The 19,298-nt window shown below is 39.1% G+C and overlaps 1 protein-coding gene and 1 long non-coding RNA gene across 14 annotated transcripts in view; one reads left to right on the top strand and one right to left on the bottom strand.

The window, feature by feature from the left end:
• PMS1 (PMS1 homolog 1, mismatch repair system component) overlaps positions 1–19,298 on the bottom strand; it is a 44,685-nt gene that overhangs the window by 18,810 nt on the left and 6,577 nt on the right. For all 13 annotated transcript variants that reach the window (XM_021531397.3, XM_085585298.1, XM_021531399.3 and 10 more), the window contains 5 exons: positions 19,023–19,205; positions 16,984–17,086; positions 15,682–15,845; positions 4,311–4,427; positions 509–631 (listed from right to left, as the gene is read on the bottom strand). In XM_021531397.3, coding sequence (XP_021387072.3) covers positions 509–631; positions 4,311–4,427; positions 15,682–15,845; positions 16,984–17,086; positions 19,023–19,205 — 690 coding nt within the window. The remainder of the gene's footprint in view (positions 1–508; positions 632–4,310; positions 4,428–15,681; positions 15,846–16,983; positions 17,087–19,022; positions 19,206–19,298) is intronic.
• On the top strand, positions 627–4,317 carry LOC146766930 (uncharacterized). Its single transcript, XR_014956782.1, has 3 exons — positions 627–3,337; positions 3,431–3,553; positions 3,897–4,317. It is a non-coding gene; the product is annotated as an uncharacterized LOC146766930 (long non-coding RNA).

Below are 19,298 nucleotides of genomic sequence, written 5' to 3' on the forward strand. Positions count from 1 at the left end.
GCCTACACGATGCCTAGCTGTAGCCAATGCTGCCGCACTATCACTTTCATTTCTACCCAGTGCATACATAAATTTAAAGGGAAAGCATGGGTGTTTGCTTGATAAGCCCACAGCTGGAAGTGGACAAAATCAAAACTATTTGACAGAAGAATTCTCTTACCAGAAACTACACAAAGTTCCCTTATGGGAAATTTCACAGGTGATTTCTACAGGCCAATACAAAGAATCAACTATTCTGGTGTCTTGCACAGAGCATCTGAAATCAATTTTGTTAAACAGCCAAAAACACAACCTCTATCTCTGTGGTCTGACTGCAGCAAATGGAACAGAACTGAGGCACCAGAAGTGTCAGACTTGTGGAAGGGCTTTCTGTTGTAAATGTTAGTATTTTCACCTGTAATACTCTAAACTATTGCATGGGGGAAAAGAAGTTGTAGATTGCTTAGGTGTCTCTGTCCTCAAAGAAATCATATTTCTATTCCTTGAATTAAAAGCTAGAGGATGTTACCTTCAGTATTTCCTTCTGAAGAACTGGACGATTGTTTATAAATATGAAACTCCTTTCTGAACTTGAAAGGCTTGTCAAAGAAGCGTCTGACTCAGCTTTTGGGAGAAAACCAGAAAGATTTATCTGCAATGATAAAACAAATACAGTGAAGAAGTCTTTTAAAGAGCCCAAAATGTTTTTTTATAAAGGTGAGATAGTAAAACAAAATTGTATGGGAGTCCAAGTCTTTCAAATGTAAGCACTGCTTCTTGACAGCTACAATATACAAAGATAAAGGCAGTTAGAGAAAAAAAAATAGGCTGAGAAAGATGGGCTTGTATCTATTTTGGTTGGTCAATTCATTGACATATTTCCCATTTGGACTGGCAGTTGCAGCAGGATGCTGCCTGGAGCTGAGGTTGTGGAGAGCCAGGCCAGCAGGCCCAGGTTTGCTGACTGTGGGGTTGCCAACCTAAGCCCTGTCCAAGCCAAAGGCACAGAGTGCTGCCCAACCTGGCCAGGGCAACAGTGAACCACCCCTACAGGGAAAGCCCAAAACACACAATCCCTCCTTTTCTATGTTCATAGCACCTTAAATAGCCTGTCACAGGGCATTTATTCAGGGCAACTAAATTTACCTACGCCACCTGTATCCAAATCATCTGACTCTCAAGAGTGCTGAGCACCCACGATTCACAGGCTGCAGCAGAACCTGTGAGCACAGCACTGCCAGGGAGCCTTGGAAACAGCACATGATTTGTGTGTACCTAACTTGAACTCCAAGTTTTAAGATTTTTCTGTCGAGATTCTTTAGCAGGTTATTCAGGTCAAAATAAGGCTGATGACTTGTGCTACTTGTCCCATCTCTTTCCCCTCTCCCTCACTAAGCAACTTTGAAACTGTTGGATGGATTTCAAATCAATCTGATAAAGAAGCAGAAATCACGAAGATGGACTTCCACAATTCCTGTGATAATTGACATCTGTTTGGAGAGAACAGCCTCAAGATAATGACCTTACTAAAGGAAAGGCAATTGTAACTTTTTAAAAGCTAGGAACAGCAGCATGCAAGAACTGACATCCTGGGCAGCCCACATCCTGCCCCACACATTTCCCTCCTCCACCTTCCCAAACTAACAGCTGAAAAGAACAGAGGCAGCATGAGGATTTTGGAAGTATGAGAAAGTCTGGAGAATATTCTGGTAGCAGGGTGGATCACTGAACACAGAAATGAGTCCTCATAAGCTCTGCTTTTGGCAGAACCTCTTGTATTTACTAAAATCCAAATTATCATGCATTTGAAATGGAATTTAAGATCCATGGGATTTGGCCTATCCTTCCCATTCATCTACGTCACACAGCTATCTGCTCATGTGCTCCCTTATTCCCTCCTGACCTTGTACCAAGCATTCTGTGCTAAAGCTGGCGTGTTCTGGTCAGCAACCTCGCAAAGAACCAAACACCACTGGTCAAATTAAAGAGGTGTCAAGTATCTGTTGGATGATTATCAGAAAACAACAAGCAGCACTTTGAGATTTTATTCTGCAGCTTTAGCACATCCTCCCTCAATGTTCCTCCTCTGCACTTCAAGCTCTTTTTCTAATTCACAAATATTTGTACAAGTCTTTCACTTCCAAAAATATTTTTATATACAGCAAACATTAAAGCAAAACTGAAAGTCTCTAAATAACTCATTTAACAAGTTACCAGGTTTAGAAATGGCTGACTGCTGTTACTATTTACAGCCATGTAGAACGCTCATTAAAAGTTACCTACAATTTATAATACTAGTCTTAGCAGAATTTCCATATATGAAAACATATGAAGACAAAATTACAGAGATTGAAAAATATTAATGAAACTTTGATTTCACACTAGATAAACTGTCTTCAAAATTAATACTTTAATAAAAACCACAACTTCTATATGCATCAAAATATATCTGTGAGAGGTGGACAGCAGAATGCCTTTCTTTTATACTTATCTTTTTCCCAGTGGGACATGTAGCTGCTAAACTTAACCTTCACAGGGAAAGAAGACATTAGGGAAATTTCCTGTGTGGAAGTTTTCAGCCCAAATAAGTCTATCCATTTACAAGACTGGGGATCTGAAAAGTTTAAAAAGTTGTGCCAGTTCTTTATTTTCTTGGTTTTCTTTTTATTTTACAAATAGTTCCTGAGTTTGCATGCTTCAAAGCTAATTTGAAACGTGCTCCTGTTTCATTCAGTGCCCATAATGGAGATGTTTTCAAGAATGCCAGTCTTTAAAATCCCTGGATCACCTGTTGAAGAAGTTTAAACCCTGCAGTAAGGAACAGCAAGATTAGTTTTGTCTTCAGAATAGACTTTGCAGCAAAGGAGCATGAAGCTACACAATGAAAAATAGGAGTTAAAAGAATTAAAGAGCTGCCCTCTGGTCTGTGTAGCAAATGAGAGATAGCCTGAATGGGAAGGAAAAAAAATCACTGTATGCCTTGCCCTTAAATACCTGTTCCAATACCTGCACACAAGGGAGGAAAAAATTATTACACAGGCAACTTAACTCTGTCACTCCATGGTGTTTGGCTGCCTAGTTTAGAAATGTCCATAGTTTCTGAACGTCAACATTATGCATGGATCACTTATACACCTATAAATGATGCACATGGTATTCTACACACTATTTAGAGACAGAGAGAGAGATGGAATGTTCCCCAACTTCTATTCAAGGAATATGGATGCCTCACGATATAGCAGAGAAGTAATGTGAGAACCTAAGTGCCTCCTCCAAGCTAGTCCCTTCCATATACCCCCTTATCTTCCCTTTGGAGCCCCCTGCACTTGTCCTGGGGGCACATCCAAGCTACACTCAGGTAAGAATAGCTCTGGATGTTCAGCTCAGACATAAACAACTAAAACTTTGTAAAGTACAAGAAGTGACTTTGCTCCCCCTCATTCTACTACAGGTATAAAAGCACTCTGGCAAACTCAAGACTTAACTCTGAAGAATGCTATTAAGATGCACGTATAAACAGTGAGACCTTAAAGTCTGAGTAATATTATTAAGCACCGTGCTGAATGCAGCCTTGGTAAGTTGTGTCTAAGAACCATTGTGACTTTACAATGATTCATCTCATCCTGTCAAGGTTTATTACTACGTGATACAGGAAAATGCAGCTTAGAAGGTTCCAAGGTAGCAAGATTCCCCTTTAGTAAAAATTTCTCCAACAAAAATGGAAGCAGAGTAAAAAAAATTTGAAAACATTAGACAAAGAAGGGTATCATGGGGAATCTCCTCATTTTCAGAAGGGGAAAAAGAAGCCAAGAACACAGAATTTTTTTGAAAACTAGAAGGTATTTAGTTGAAATACATGTTTGGTGGAAGTTTTGCATAACTTGCCCTTCTAAGTATGTGTTTCTTTCACCGCTCAGGTGCCCACACTGAAATTGAGGGAATACTCTTTAGAGTAGAAGGCTAAGAGGCCACGAAGATGAGAACCATCTAAATGCTTAGATATTAATGAGAGCACAACCTGCCTGTGGGCCAGGATCCCAACTGAGACAGCTCTGAGCAATCAGCAATTCTGCATTTGTCATCACAACTGTTTTTACTGCCATTTGATCAGTGCCACATGAGTCCTGACGAGGTGATTCTTGGAGTGGACTTTCAATCACCAAACCAATTAATTTTATGGAGAGGACAGTAATAGAATCAAATGCATTAATCAGATGTCAATCTGGAGAGACACCTTCTTTTTCAAAGTCTCCTTCTTTCTGAGTATTTCTTTAGCTCTCTTCATTGACAGACCTGAAGTGAATTTGGGAGAAGGAAGTTTATAAACTCACCTCAGGATATTCGCAGCAGTGTTGAAAAGGTACCATACTGCTCATAACGGCTGTTCCCAGAACTGACATACAGGCCATTTTGTGATCTGATACCCTGGTCTTCTGCCAAATAACTGCCTGAAACAAATGGCACAGAGTCAAATTTTTGACATTATATTTGTTGAACTCATGTCATGTCTATGAACATGCATATGCAACTGCACACACACTGTATATGTAACATTCTGTACCCTGACCCTCTGAAAATCACAGATTTCAGTGTTAACAGACTCGATATGGTACCTTTTGACATGTCTTCTCATATTGTATTACTTATTTACACACACAGCAATTGGAAAACTAAGCGAAGCTTGTATTCGTGCATGTTTTGTGGCTATTCTGGACTTCTGTACTTGATGGCAACTGCTAAAACCAAGTCAATACAAATATTACTTCTCCTTTTAGATACACAGCAGTGGGATTTGTGCTTTTCCTGAGCAGTTAAAGTGAGGGTTTATGACAGGTCTCTCACAGGCTGATCAATATTTCAAGGTGGGCACTGCAATGCTTAAGTTACCTATACCAAATAGCTTGTTTCAGTAGAAATCAGGCTATTAGCTGTCCCCATCCATAGCTCTCGCCTAGATACTCTAGGTCTATGATAAGCCTGCCATTTAGAAAGAAAAGCAGTTTCTAAGGAACTATACATTAGGAAAGGAATTAGCTGTCTAATGTAAACTTTTACAAGTCAGAAGGATGAAGGACCATCTGCTTTATTAGCTACATGTCTTAAAATATAATTACAAAGACTTAATAAATACAGTAAGGCAATATAAACTGCAACTTGCAACAGAAGTTTCTTGTCAAGTCCACTTATGCATACAGAAGGAATTACTTACTTTGGGAGGTGAAATTTTGTCTATCACTAATGAGAAGTCCTATGCCAAATAGTCACAAATTAAATTCTGAATCTGCTGACTTTCTTTGCTGTGTATCAAGAACAAAAATGTTAGCCTTGGTTGTTTTTCTGCTTCTAGGCAACTGAGACTGCTATACTCAGGTCCACTTCATTTTTGCTACTGTTAGTTGCCTGAGTGTGTTCAACGTTTTCCTTTAAATACAAAAGGAAAGATAATGCAGTATGTTGCATTTTAAACTGGAAGTTATAGTGCTGTTGAAATGTATACTTTTAGTAGGTACTAGGTGTCCAGTAAATTCAAAATGAGCTCACAGGATTCAAGTACATACTGTTAAGTGAAAGGATGGTGAGAGAGCAAAAAATATACAAGCACCCATCTCAAGAAATGCTATACATAGCCTTAAAATTCCACCTGTCCAGTGGAATATTTGCTGGCCTTCAGGGGGGAATTCCACAGAAGAACAGTTCTTCTGGAACATGATATTCCCTTCCTACAGGACAGGTGGAATTGTAAAGCTTTTAGACTGTTGACCCTAAACTATTACCCAAATCTTTAATTTTCCAGTTCCACTACATTCTGCAGCATTTGTGAAGTGAGGCTTTTTAGTCCTGCCTGAATGCAATTCATCTCTACAGAGAAGCCTGGCAGCCCTCTGCACATGCTGGATCACAGCTGGGTTATTCTACAGCGAAGTGAACCCCTCAAACATAAAACACAACTTATATTGGTGGGGGACAGTGAACAGAAAAAGGGGAGGAGGAGAAATGAGTAAAGAGAGCCACAGGTTGGGTGTTCACAGCTCTGGCAGGGAGTCCCCCCTGTGCTCCAGAGCAGGCAGAGGTGAAGGACAGCCCAGGGCTGCCTCAGCCTCTCTCCCCTACACCTGCTATAAGCCTCCTCAAAGACATTCTGGAGTGATGAAAGAATCTGTCCTCTTCTTTATAGCTCCTCTTATAAAACATATCCTGTACTGCTTCTATTTTAAAACTGATTACTTAAAATGGAAACAGAAAGTGCCAAGTGATTTTTTCTTTACTGGATGTATTTTAAATTAAATGCATGTGACCAAACTGAGAAAGACACTTGTTTATGACTAATATAAACATCATGCTGTTTATTTTCGAGTATCCTAGTGTGATGCTGCAGGTACAGATATAAATCTTAGCTGCTGATTAATGCAAGGTTATTATACCACTTGACCTGCTAGAATGGCTAACACTCAGAACTTTGAAAAAAATCACTTGAGTAAGGTGGTTTTAACAAAGCTGTGGAAAATAAGAACTTATTAAATGCAAACTTGCTTAAAGTAGATACTGTAATAGGTTCAGATTAGTTTTTTTAATAGTCATATACTCACCAGACACTCAGTACTACAGACAGAATTTTATGAAATAGTTACCACTGCAGGTTGATTTACAGCCACAAACTGAAGAGGCCATGCAACTCCTAAATTTTTCTACTATATAAAGACAGAATAGAAGTTAATACATCCATTTCTAGCTCTGACTGCACATTATGAAGCAACAACATTGGAAGGGCTGGTAATTTACATAAAATTATTTTTCTAGATTCTCCAGATGTATCAACAGGCATTAAAAATATCAGAGAAACAATGCCTGTTCCATTTCATTTATTTTGGAAAGTGTTGCCATGAGGTTCCTGCATTACCCTATTTTTTTAACCTTGCTTATACCCTTTAGTTTAGCTAAAAATACACCCCTCTCACACACCCCCCATATTTTTTTCTGGGTCATATAAAGCGGGTGTCTAGGATGAGCCAAGGAAGAATCTGACTCTAGTCAGTATGATGACGCTGCAGAAACAGCCTGCTCAAAGATATATTATTACATATGGCCCATCTTAGATTCTGCAAGAGCTAGCCAAATATATTCCACCTCTCTCTATCATTAAAGGGGATTGCATGATCCAGATCTTACAAAATGTCCTAACACATATAAAATCTATTGCACATATGCAGAAGATAATGATGTGTGCGCGTGTGTGCACCTATTTCTCCACCCCATGGAGCCCTAAGACACAGGCATACTTTTGTGGAGTATGACAATGTACACTCCAAGATAAATGATTGTATGACTCCATGCATACACGGACTAGGCATCTTTTATTTCAGGATGAATACATATAGTACAGGAGGATTCCTTGAAAAATATGTGAAGTGCAGAAAAAGAGTGTGCAACCTCTTCCTACTGGGGACCCTGCTATACAACACTAGAGAGAATTAAGAGTTGCTCAGTATTTGTTTCTTCAAAGACCCCAAAGAAGAACGCAGAGAGAAAAAAAAAGCAGTTGCTCTGCATCCCTAACTATCCTTCATATTTTAGAATTTCTACCAGCAGCTACAGTGACTGAAATCCCAGATAAAAGGAGAATCTCAATTAGAGCTGGGACTGGATGCTGTTTCCAACTGTGGCTACTTCAGCACAATTATGGTGCAATGAGCTACACCAACTCATTCAATTTACCTTATTACTACATAATGGCGGTGCACTTAAAGTAGACTTTTAGTACCCAAACTCCACCAATTTTCTTTATTTATTTCATGACATGCTATTCACCCTGTAATAAGGTCTGGGGGTGTAAAAGTCTAGTTGAGCAAGCAGTTGTACAAGAACTGTAGGCTGGTAACATAACTTGAGTTAGCTCTTTAGAAGAGAACTTCATTTCAGAGTCTCTCTCTAGTTTTGTGCTACATGCTTCAAAAATCTTGTCACCCTGGCATCTGAGATCTCACTGCAGATAACTCTTTGGGCCAGTACATTCATTAGCTTCTTGACTTAAAACCTAATAGCTTATTAGGCTTCAATTGGAAGCATTGCTGCCCACCTTTTATGAGCGTACACAAAGAGGAACAAAACTAGGCAGCAATACCCCAAGATTGAATTGAGCCCAAGACAAACAAAACCACATCATACCATACTATGCCGATAACCACTTCATCTTAATGATGCACAGATCCAAGGGCTCCAGCATATTCTCTGCAGTGGAAGAAAATCCATCTGCTAAGATCAAAACTGATCAACATGAAGTCCTCTCCACATTCTTAAGAATGCCAGCCTTGAAAAGTGCTGCTGTTTTTCAGTTCCATGTCTTAACTGGTGTACTGTTTTAAAACCAGTAGTAAGTTACCTGACTAAAAGGGAACCCTTACATAAACTGCACTTGAAAACAGAAATCACAAAAAATTTTCAATTTAGCTTATAAAAAATTAAACAACTAATCAATTATTATCCTAGATATTTTATACTCATCCCCAATGAATCAGTTGCCCCCTCCATTTCATATGTGATGCTGGGACAATTCCAGTGGACAGATGCAGTACAGAAACTCAAGGCACCATTTTCCCCCTCATCAGAAGCAGCTACATACCTGTCTACCCCATGGCATCACATATTAGAGCTATGGAGGGGATTTTCTGAAAGACAGTCATGTTCCACAGCACAGTTCATTCTACAAATTCCAGTGTATTCCTCACTCAAATTTCCCTTTCATGACATGAGAGCACCCTCTCAACAGAAAGACTTTCTTGAGCATGACACAGTGGCAGAATGCTTGGATTTGGGAGGTAAGTTTAGGAGAGGAGCTAATAGATATTACAAGGAGCCAAGGATCATCTGGTAACACCTGTCTTTAAAGCCTTTCAAGAATTCCAAAGACTATTAAGACTTATATGCTTTTTGATTGCTTTAATCACACATGTTCAGCCACAAGTGTTCAGAGAACCTGATCTTCTCTTATGACCAGGTGACCCACATAGTGGATAAGGGGAAGGCTGTGGATATAACCTTAACTTCAGAAAAGTCGTGTCTTTCACAGCATTCTCATGGAGAAACTGAAAGCCCATGGCTTAGACACTCTTTTTGGATGCACTCTGTCTGGATGGCCAGGCCCAGAGAGTGGCAGTGAATGGAATGAGATGCAGTTGGCAAATGGTCACTACTGGTGTTCTCCAGGGCTCAGAATCAGGGCCAGACCTGTTTAACATCTTTTCCAATGAGCTGGAGAAGGGGACTGAGTGCACCCTCAGCCAGTTTGCAGGCAACATCAAGTTGGGGGGGAATGTTGATCTGCTGGAGAGCAGGAAGGCTCTGCAGAAGGATCTGGACAGGCTGAACTGGTGGGCCAAGGACAATGGTGTGAAGTCCAAGATGAAGTGCCAGGTCCTGAACTTGGATCACAACCCCCTGCAGCACTACAGGCTGGGAGAAGAGAAGCTATTAAGGTGCCCACTGGAAAAGGACCGGGAGCTGCTGGTTGACTGCAGCTGAGCATGGGCCAGTGTGTAGCCAAGAAGACCAATGGCATCCTGCCCTCTATCAGGAATAGTGTAGCCAGCAGGACCAGGGCAGTGATTGTCTTTCTGTACTCAGCACTGGTGAGGCCACACCCCAAGCCCTGTGTGCAGTCTTGGGCCCTCACTACAAAAAAGACATGGAGGTGCTGGAGTGTGTCCAGAAAAAGACAATGAAGCTAGAACACAAGTGTGATGAGGAGAGCCTGAGGGAGCTGAGGGTGTTTAGCCTGGAGAAAAGGAGGCTCAGAGGCAATCTTATTGCTCAGTACCTCACAGGAGGTCATAGTCAGGTAGGGGTCAGGCTCTTTTCCCAGGCAAGCAGCAACAAGACAAGGGGAAATGGCCTCAAGGTGCACCAGGGAGGTCCAGGTTAGGTGTTAGGAAAAATTTCTTCACTGCAAGAATGGTTAGGTATTGAAACAGGCTCCCCTGGGAAGTGGTGGAGTCACCATCCCTGGGAGTGTTCAAACACTGAGCAGACTTCACTATGGCACTTCACAATGTGGCTTAGTGGGCATGGTGGTATTTGGTCGAAGGCTGGACCTGATGCTCTTGGAGGTCTTTTCCAACCTTAGATTCTATGAAAAGGTTGTTTCCCCAGAGGGTGGTTGGGCACTGAAACAGACTCCCCATGCCTGTGGTCACAGCACCAAGCATGACAGAGTTCTGGAAGCATTTGGACAACACTCTCAGGCACATGGTAGGATTCTTGGGGCATCCTATGTAGGGCAGCAGTTGGACTCAATGAACCCTGTGGGCCCCTTCCAACTCAAGATATTCTAAGATTCTATTGAATTCCATTTCCATAGCAGGAGGAATAATAAATAAATAAAGCCTCCTAAGCAATCAAATTACTGTCAAAACCCAGTATCCAATCCAAAACTGTGATTCAGAAACTGTACAACATCACAGTGAATTCTATTTAAATAAAGAGAGGTTTAAAAGCCTTTTGTAAAACAGAAGTTAACAAAAATAACATATATAACAGTGACAAAGTACATTGCTAAAGACGAGGGAAAAGTCCCATGTGGCTTTGGAAACATCCTTTTTTCCTCTTAGCTTTTTAATATGACAGCGTGAGTGCAAAAGCCTTGCAAAGGCACATCTCACATTCTACAACACACTGCATATGTGAAACAGTAATTGTTTTGAGATTTTTGACATATACTGTGCTGTCATTTGTAAAAAGTGATGGATGAGAAACTGGAAACCTCAAGGAATTAGTAATAGGATATAAAGCATTTCACCTCTGGGTCACCAGTTCAAATTCAACCAGGTTGGTAGTGACCAAAAGTAGTTACCATCTGGCAGCTGTTCTCTGGCTGATGTAAATTGAGTTGAGGGTCTCAGCGCATTTCCTAGTGGACAGGTGTCCTCAGCACAAAAAAACACCATAATTAACTCTCTGTTTGGCTTGCTCAGCAAAGCCACTGAACAACGAATAGAAGTAAAGTCTAAACTGTATTCCAGGTTAGAATGGAAGCATGTTGGCTGCAGAGCACTGCAGAGTCTTAATTATAATTCCTCTTTATATTTTAAGACACACAGATTAGGGAGGGATTTCATTCATCATCATTATATTAAAGAGAGTAGCATTTCCAACTCAAGATAGAGTTTATGTGCTGCTATTTCTGCTCACTTCAGATTTCCTTTCAACATGCAGCTACAGCAGAGTTTGGAATCGCAATGAATGAATGTGAAGTATATGGATATTGTTAAAAATAGTAAATTTACCCTAACAAACTCAATCTCAAAAAATCCACACTTATTACAGAGGACAGGGACACAGAAAAAAACTCGTAGATTTGGATTATTTCATACAAACATATTAGTTAAGATTATGCAACTTTGGAAAATAGAGGAGACTTACCGTAAAGAAAACAAAGATGTCACCCTTCAAGTCAACAACACCAATGAAAGAGGTTTTGGGGAAGACTACTACCCACACTTGTTACAAGACTTTTTAAATGGACTTTGCATTCAAAAATTCTGACTCGTGAGTCTTAAGAAACAAACAAGAAACAGTTTTAGGAAGAACTGCATGTGCCCAAGCTTCAAATGTTATGTGTGAAAAACACTGGAAAAAAAAATTCACTTATGCCAAGTTTTCCTCAACAGGAACTGGAAAATTTAATGAGCCTACTTATGGATCATCCATACTTTGCACAAGACATGGGACCAGTTGTGCACAGTATGACTTGCTGATAGGCACCATCTAAACCATCTGTTGCTGAAATTTTTTTGGCTCTACTATATCTAATATTGTTAAAATAGGTATAGTTACTGGATGTCCTTGCTCATTTTGGCATTTGTGGAATAAAGGCAACTGAAACAAAATTAAAGCATTCCATATCATCAGTCTTACAAAACAGAAGGGTATTTCTTCAACATAAGTGGTTTGTAGAGACTGAGCTGAGGACTACTGGTATTAAACTGAGAAGAGTGTTAAAACTGCAGTTCTAGAGAAGAGCTAGAACTACTAAAAGCTGTGTTTTACCACCTTGGGTAAAACACAGCCAGAGCTCACAGGTTGCTAGAACACAGCATTTGGGGCTGAGGGGTTTGAGGCAGTTTAAGCAGTAGCTGACTTTGAAATGTTCTTAACACGCCTTCAGATAACATTAACTTTAAATAAACTTGCTGAATACTCATGTAAATTATTTCCATTTGGCTGTCTCATTATTCAATATGCTTTCAAGGAACATGGTGATGAAAGAAGAAAAATACCTCTTTCTAACATAACCATACTGGCAAGAGGATCAACATTATCAGTATTCAAAGAATGTCTTGGCAGGATAAACCTTCATAAAAAGAAGGAGCACTAGCTAATCCAAGTTGTCAAAATAGAATAGTACCTCAAGGGTTGATCTGCAAAGTGATTCATTATTTATTGCTAATGCAAACAAAACATTCTGAGCAGAAAGAGCAATTGAGTGTTTCCTATCTTGGAAAGGCACTGATAGAAAGTCCACAATAAATAAATCTGTGGAGGAATACAGAATATCTATTTTCTTATCCATTAAAAATCAACCAAAGGCTGGAAGAGAATTGTCTTATTTCTTTTCTGTGAAGAACCACACTTAATGGCAATCAGTATTTTCCAAAATAACACAGGCATAAAACATAGGAAGAAGAAAAAGTTTCTGGGAATTTGATTCAAAAGCCTAAGACACACACTTCTTGAAAAAATTCAATCAGATACGGTGGAAATTCAACATGCAATGTAGCATGCATCCTAAAACCATCTATATTTCAACAGCTCAGTAAGAGCCCTGACTTGCCAAAATAAGTTTCTGCTGGAATCAATCAGGCAACCATCTTCAGATGCCTAACCTCAGATACTTTATGTCAGCTTCAGCATTACTGCATTCTTCCCCAGTAAAGCCAGGGCTATGCTTTCACAGAATCACAAAATGGTCTGGGTTGAAGGGACCTTGCAGATCATCTGGGTCCAATTCCCCAGCCATGGGCAGGTTTCTCAAGACCAGTTGCTCAAACCTCATACAACCCACTATTTTCCTTCAACTTCATATAACATACAGGATTAAAAACTGGAGGGATTTGGTTTTTCTGGGGGAGGGTTGTTTTTAGCTTTGTTTTCTGGTGTGGCTTTTTTAAAAAAAGTATCGATTTTGTAATTTATTTTAAAAACTTCCTTGAATACATTTTTATTTACCCTTTTTTCACTTACTATCTTTTCTAGTCTTTCAATACATCTTTCCTTGTCTCCTTCTGTAATAGCTCATCTCTGCTATCTTCTTGCCCTTTTAAGCCCAGGAACCTGATTGTACCCTCAACGTGTATCTTCTTCCATTGCAACAGAAAGTGCTGGTTCAGCCTCAAGAATTTGGGATTCTAAGTCCTCTGAATAACTGCATATACAATTTGTCTTTTAAATGAGCACATTATCTATGAGCTACATAAAAAATAAAGCTATTCTAAGAAGTTGATTCTTTCTCCTAGTACATTTCTTACAAAAATATAACACATACACAAATAAAATCACCAAGAACACTATTCAGCAGAGTATTACTATAGCACAAATATGCTGTAGTGTCTGTATGGAAAAAAACACTTTCCTGATCCAAATTAGCAATTGTAATGACAACAATATTTAGCATATAAAGGCAAAAGAAATAAAGGATGTTCACATTCTGTAATAAAGTAAAACAAATGCACCATTGACCTACTGCAAGTTGCTACACACTGAAAATTCAGAATTTCAAATCTTTTAAAAGGTGTGATACAACAGGTGACATTTCAGTTTGCACAGAATGCCAATGGCAGTAGAAAAACAGGAATCTTAATTCAAATTTTATGAAGTCCAGTTCAGTTTTTAACTTTCAGACTATTTTAAAGCACCTCCACACACACAGAAAGACCACACTTTCTGTCTACTTAGCCTTTAATTTTCCTGTCTCAGCAATGGCTCCTGAGCGACCTCTTGTGATGAAACATTTGAGCACTTTCTCACTTCTTTTCCTCTTTTTAAAAAATAAATTAAATGAACAAAAGGCTAGCAGTGAAAAATGAAGAGTACCAAAAATCAGCACCACCTCTGTCATTGCAATGAATGGAACTTTTTAATCCATTCATGTAATCCCTAAAATTGGGTATTGAAGAATGTACCTCTGAAGCTAATAAGTGAGGTTCAAAAAAACTCCAGTGTGCAATGGCGACTATCATGCCACCCTTCACACCGTTTTTGGAAGGAGTGTTGGGAAAAATACATGTAATCACCTTCTTGGACCTTACTGCCACTCTATTAAAATAAGTAGAGTAAAAACACCACAAGATACTCAATAGTTTGATCAAAGGGATGAAATCAAAATACAATAAAGAAAACAGCATTTGTGACTTGTTGAAGAGGGCAAAAACAGATCACCAAGAAGACAAAATTAGTTTTATTGACCAACATCAGTATTGTGAGCCACTGGTAGATATGTCAAGGAGCTCAATACAATCTTTGGGGCAGATACCCCACAAGATGTCTGGTTTCAAATTGTCAGTGATCTCAATGAAGTAAGACTGCAAGTAGCTACTCTTTCTCAGCCTTAAAATACTAATTCTGTAGCCAGCTTTAGTTTTTCACAGTATCTACACAATGATATTTAAAAATGCATACATAAATAAAATCAAAGCATGTTAAACAAGTCCAGAAGAGGAAGAGAAATCTGCTGTCATTTCAGAAAAGTACAGTGCATTTTTGTACTCCCACTGCAAAGGAACTGAAGTGTGAATGTTGATTGATGGGGTAACTGATCAATTCTCAATGAATGTGACAAATACCAACAAACAGCATTATTTTAGAACAGAAACAGAATTACTGAGGGATCTGGCCACGAGATGTCACTCTCTACTTTGTGGCAACTTGGAAGTTTATTAGCACAGCCTCCCTCTCGGAGGTGTAAAAAGCTGGGGTACAGCCAATGAAATATATATATTATGTTAAATTTGTGTCAGGTTAAGGGGAACTGCTCAACATGTCATTTCTGTAGCTGTGATATAGAATTACCATTCAGTATGCAGTGAAGTCAAAGTAACCACCAAGTAACCCCTGCATTCATCCTCCCAAGTTTAAACAAGAGCAAGTAGCTCAACTAAATATTGTTGTTATAACATGTTCTTACACCAATGACACAAACTGTTTTGAACTTTCCAGCCTTCTAAAATAAAATCATTATTATGTACTGAGCTCTTATGATTCAGAATACAGCAAGCTGCCTGTATGAACTATAGCTTCTATCCAGGTAGGCAGTCTAAAATAATAAGTTTTGCAAGTTTTTTCAGGTGGCTTTGGTTAATACTTTGTCAGGTCCTGTGGTCTAGTAAGGTCTCACTTCTTGTTTTGCAAAACATCACCACCATCTTTATCAACCACTAGCATGTAAAATAATTTTTATACTTCATATATCTAACCAGGCATCTGTTGCAAGAGACCAAAAACACCTGAGCCTGAGTTTTAGGAGTTTAACATCAAAATCTGTAGCCATTATAAATATACACCTATGAAAGAAGAAAGTAAGTGGAAGACCAAAACAAAGCTATGATGAAATAAAAATTTTAGAAATGAAAGATTTTGTGCAAGTACTACATGAATTGCATGGATTCATCAGAACCTGATTCTTAACATAGCTGACAGAAAAAACCTCATTATTACCTTATTATGTGTTAATGTTATCCTCAGGTCTGGTTTTATGATACCATATGCTGTCAGTAGATCTTGGACTTTTTTCAGTTCTTCCTTACATTTTCTGTTTGTTGAGTAAAACTGCTTTCTTACAGGAAGATTCTTAAACAAATTTAGGACTGTTACTGTAGTACCTGCAAGAAGGTGATAAAAAATAAAGTAGAAATTTACACTGAAAGCTAATCACTGACTGGATATTGAGGAAACTATTTTTACTTAAACAGACATGTTTGCATGCTGCTGCACTAAATCAGGTTATTAGCATGAGAAGAAATGCACCAAATTAGCAGTCATCCCCCCACAAAAGGTATCTCAAGACTTTTGATTCTTTCTCCTTTATTTAGAGTTGTGACTGCAGTATTAAGCTTTCTTTCATACACACTAACAATAGCAAGAATCAGCAGTAAACAAAGCTGAAGACTCTCTCAATGCATAAGTTAGCCTCCATTAGCAAAATGATTAATTAACAGACTAGAATCTAATCACACATATCTGGAGGCAAAGGAACGCTGTGCTTCATTAAGGGCCTTCACAAACATTTGCTTTAGAGTAGTACCTGAAGCTCCAAATACCTCTGATCAAGGTACAGTACACAGTAGGATGAGGAATATTCATCTACCAACACAACCACGTAAATTCCTAGCCCATAAGGATATTGCAAAGCATTAAATACGTGAGAGAATTCAACAATTTCAATGAAAGAAAAGGCATTAAAACCTGCAGGCTTTCCAGCTGTGGAAAACACTCTATAGGCTAAATCTTAAAATGAATCCTTAGTAAAAATTAGGTAGACACCTTACCTGCAGGTTAGAAAGAACTGTGACTCTGCCTGGTCCTACAGTCATGCTGCTTCCAGCAATTCCTATGTATGGCAGCAGGGCATACATAGGAATTTATTCTTCCTCCTTTAAGCAAGGATTTTGCTACATCCAGAAACTTTACTTTGGTCCCGAAGAGATTTTTCATATACTTACACAAACTTGGAGAATTTAATTTTTACGGGTTTTATTTCCACTGTCAGCTTGAAGAAGTGAGTCAGAGAAGGAGAAACTAGTTTATAATTACAATCTAGAACAACTTCCAAGACTTATAATTTCTTATGCTATGACAACACATTCTCAGCTGACAGACACAAGGCAAGAAACGTTTACAGCTGCAAAGATTTCATACTCAGCCTCTAAGTACCCAACAGGTATTTCAACATCAGATAGAGCCTCAGAGAAACACAAAATACATCTGTCACCTTGCAACACCAGAACAGTGATAGCCTACCTTGCCCAAGATGGGAAGGCTTTTGAGAGGTTACATGTCCATTGCTATCCAAAGCATACTGAATGCTGAAATCATCAGCAGCTGTCTTTGTTGTGACCAAAACCTGAAGAGAGTGATTTTAAAAAAACCTATGTTAATCAGGGATAGACAAAGTTCAGTATGAGCTTAGATAAGCTTTGCTACCACACTCACCACACCACTGTATTACTTTAGTCACCATAATTACATTTAATTAGTTTATAAAATTTTTCTTGAACAGGTATTTCTTACAGGCACAGAAACACTCAGCATTATTCTGCATGTTTCCTGCCATTTAGCTAAAAGTATTTCTATCACATTGATTCACAAAGCACAACAATTCCTACTACCTACAACACACAGTGCTCTATTTTCTATTCTAGCACAGATTAAATAAACTTTATTAATTGACAGTTCTGCATTTTTACCATCTGTGAGACAAACACGCTGTGACAACTTAAACTCATGTGAGATTCCACAAACTTAAAGACTACTCTCAAACAATCAATATATTATCTTTCCACACCTAAACATATCTGGCAATCAGTTATAGCAAGTTTTGTAAGCTATTAAGGTAATTCACAGATTGATTTAGCAAGAGCAGTCATAAATCAGAGTTCAGTTACCAGCACTGTGAATAACAGAACCATTGCCCTTTAACCGCCTGGAAGGTAAAGTTTAACACACACAGAGTTTCAGGATATTTTGGTTTATTTTAGCGTCTCACATGAATCATTCAGCATTCAGTCATGCCACTGGAGAGAAAAACAATAATTGATTAACTGGGAATTACAGTATTACAGACATACTTAAGGGCCAATAGCAAAGTATCTTCAAACTGAAATTTCAGGGGGCTGTTTGGGTAGGCAGAACACAATTAATGCCAGGAGTGTTAATTAACATAATTACTGATACAAGGAGTAGTACTTATTAAAGCACTTTATACACTCAGGCCACCTCCCATCTCTTATGAAACGTTCCATAGAGCTGATTAGAAGCTCTGAACAGATGGCATTCTGCTCCAAGAGCTCATTAGAATGAACCAATGATTGAGGTCTATCATCATCTATCAAAACACCAACACTTTTGAAAGCATCTTTGGAAATCTCCATCCAAATACACAACCCACTCCTGCTTACTGCAATGTGAATGCAGCCCAAGGTACCAAGGAGTGAAGCTGTAACATCATCTCTCCTGACCTCAGCAGCTGATGGTTCCAACCAGACACAGGCATGGGTATCTTCCTGCATGATCTAATAATCCTTAGCAGACCTGCACCCAGAACTTGACCTTGGTGCAGCATGAATTCAGAAAGGGCGAGCACAAGAGATCTGGCAGATGCTGTGCCTTTAGCAGCCTGAACACTTTTCAGATGGTTTTGAACAAACATATTTACTTTTAGCCAACAAGTTAAGTCTCAAATGCCAGTACACTGCCAATCCTCTTAATACAAACATATGGCCCAGACTCAGATAGGTCAGGCAGCAGGTTCCTGTTTCCTCATAGGGACAAAGTTTGTGCAATTGCAGTCACATACATGTCAAAGAGCAATAAGGAGCTCAGCAAGATCCCATATCTGCTGATCACCTAGATAACAAGGCAGAAATAATTTCTGAAATGGTGGTTATGTAGGCCAGCAGTTCCCCAAAATTACTTCTCCTGGCCATCACCTGCTGCCCCTCTCTTGATTTACCCTAATTCAAGCAGCCATACTTTTTGACATGATACTCCTGGACACAAAAGGAAAGAGAATACAACACAATCCACCTGTTACCTGTTCTGACTGAGCAAAATAAACAGAGGCCGGCTGTGACCTGTGCGACAGAAAGGCAGGACTGACACAAACAAGAAATCCGCATGACACGGCTTCTGGGGTTGGGGAGAAAAGCAGCATACACAAGCATATCCCTGGCAAGTTGCTGAAACATTTAAACTCTTTGCACAGAATAAAACTTTCATGATCACATACAGACAAGAAAAAATTGTAACACAAAGGCTCCACATTTATTTCAAGTGCTCACTTCTGATATGCTGCAAATCGAGCCCAAAGCTTCCCCGCGGAAACCATATGTTGTCAGCCTTTCAAGGTCCTCAGAAGAGCTGATTTTTGAGGTGTAGTGTTTAATTGCCATAACTGGAACATCATCAACCTTAATTCCACTGCCATTGTCTCTTACTTCTATTTTGCTAAACCCATAATTCTCCTAAAAAAAGAACAAAACACAAAGGAGCAGTAAAACAACCACACTAATTAAGATGTAATTTTGAAGCAGCTAAGATTACAGCTTCTAACTATC

This window comes from Lonchura striata, chromosome 7 (genome assembly GCF_050655825.1).
Source record: "Lonchura striata isolate lonStrDom1 chromosome 7, ASM5065582v1, whole genome shotgun sequence".
Lineage (NCBI taxonomy): Eukaryota > Metazoa > Chordata > Aves > Passeriformes > Estrildidae > Lonchura > Lonchura striata.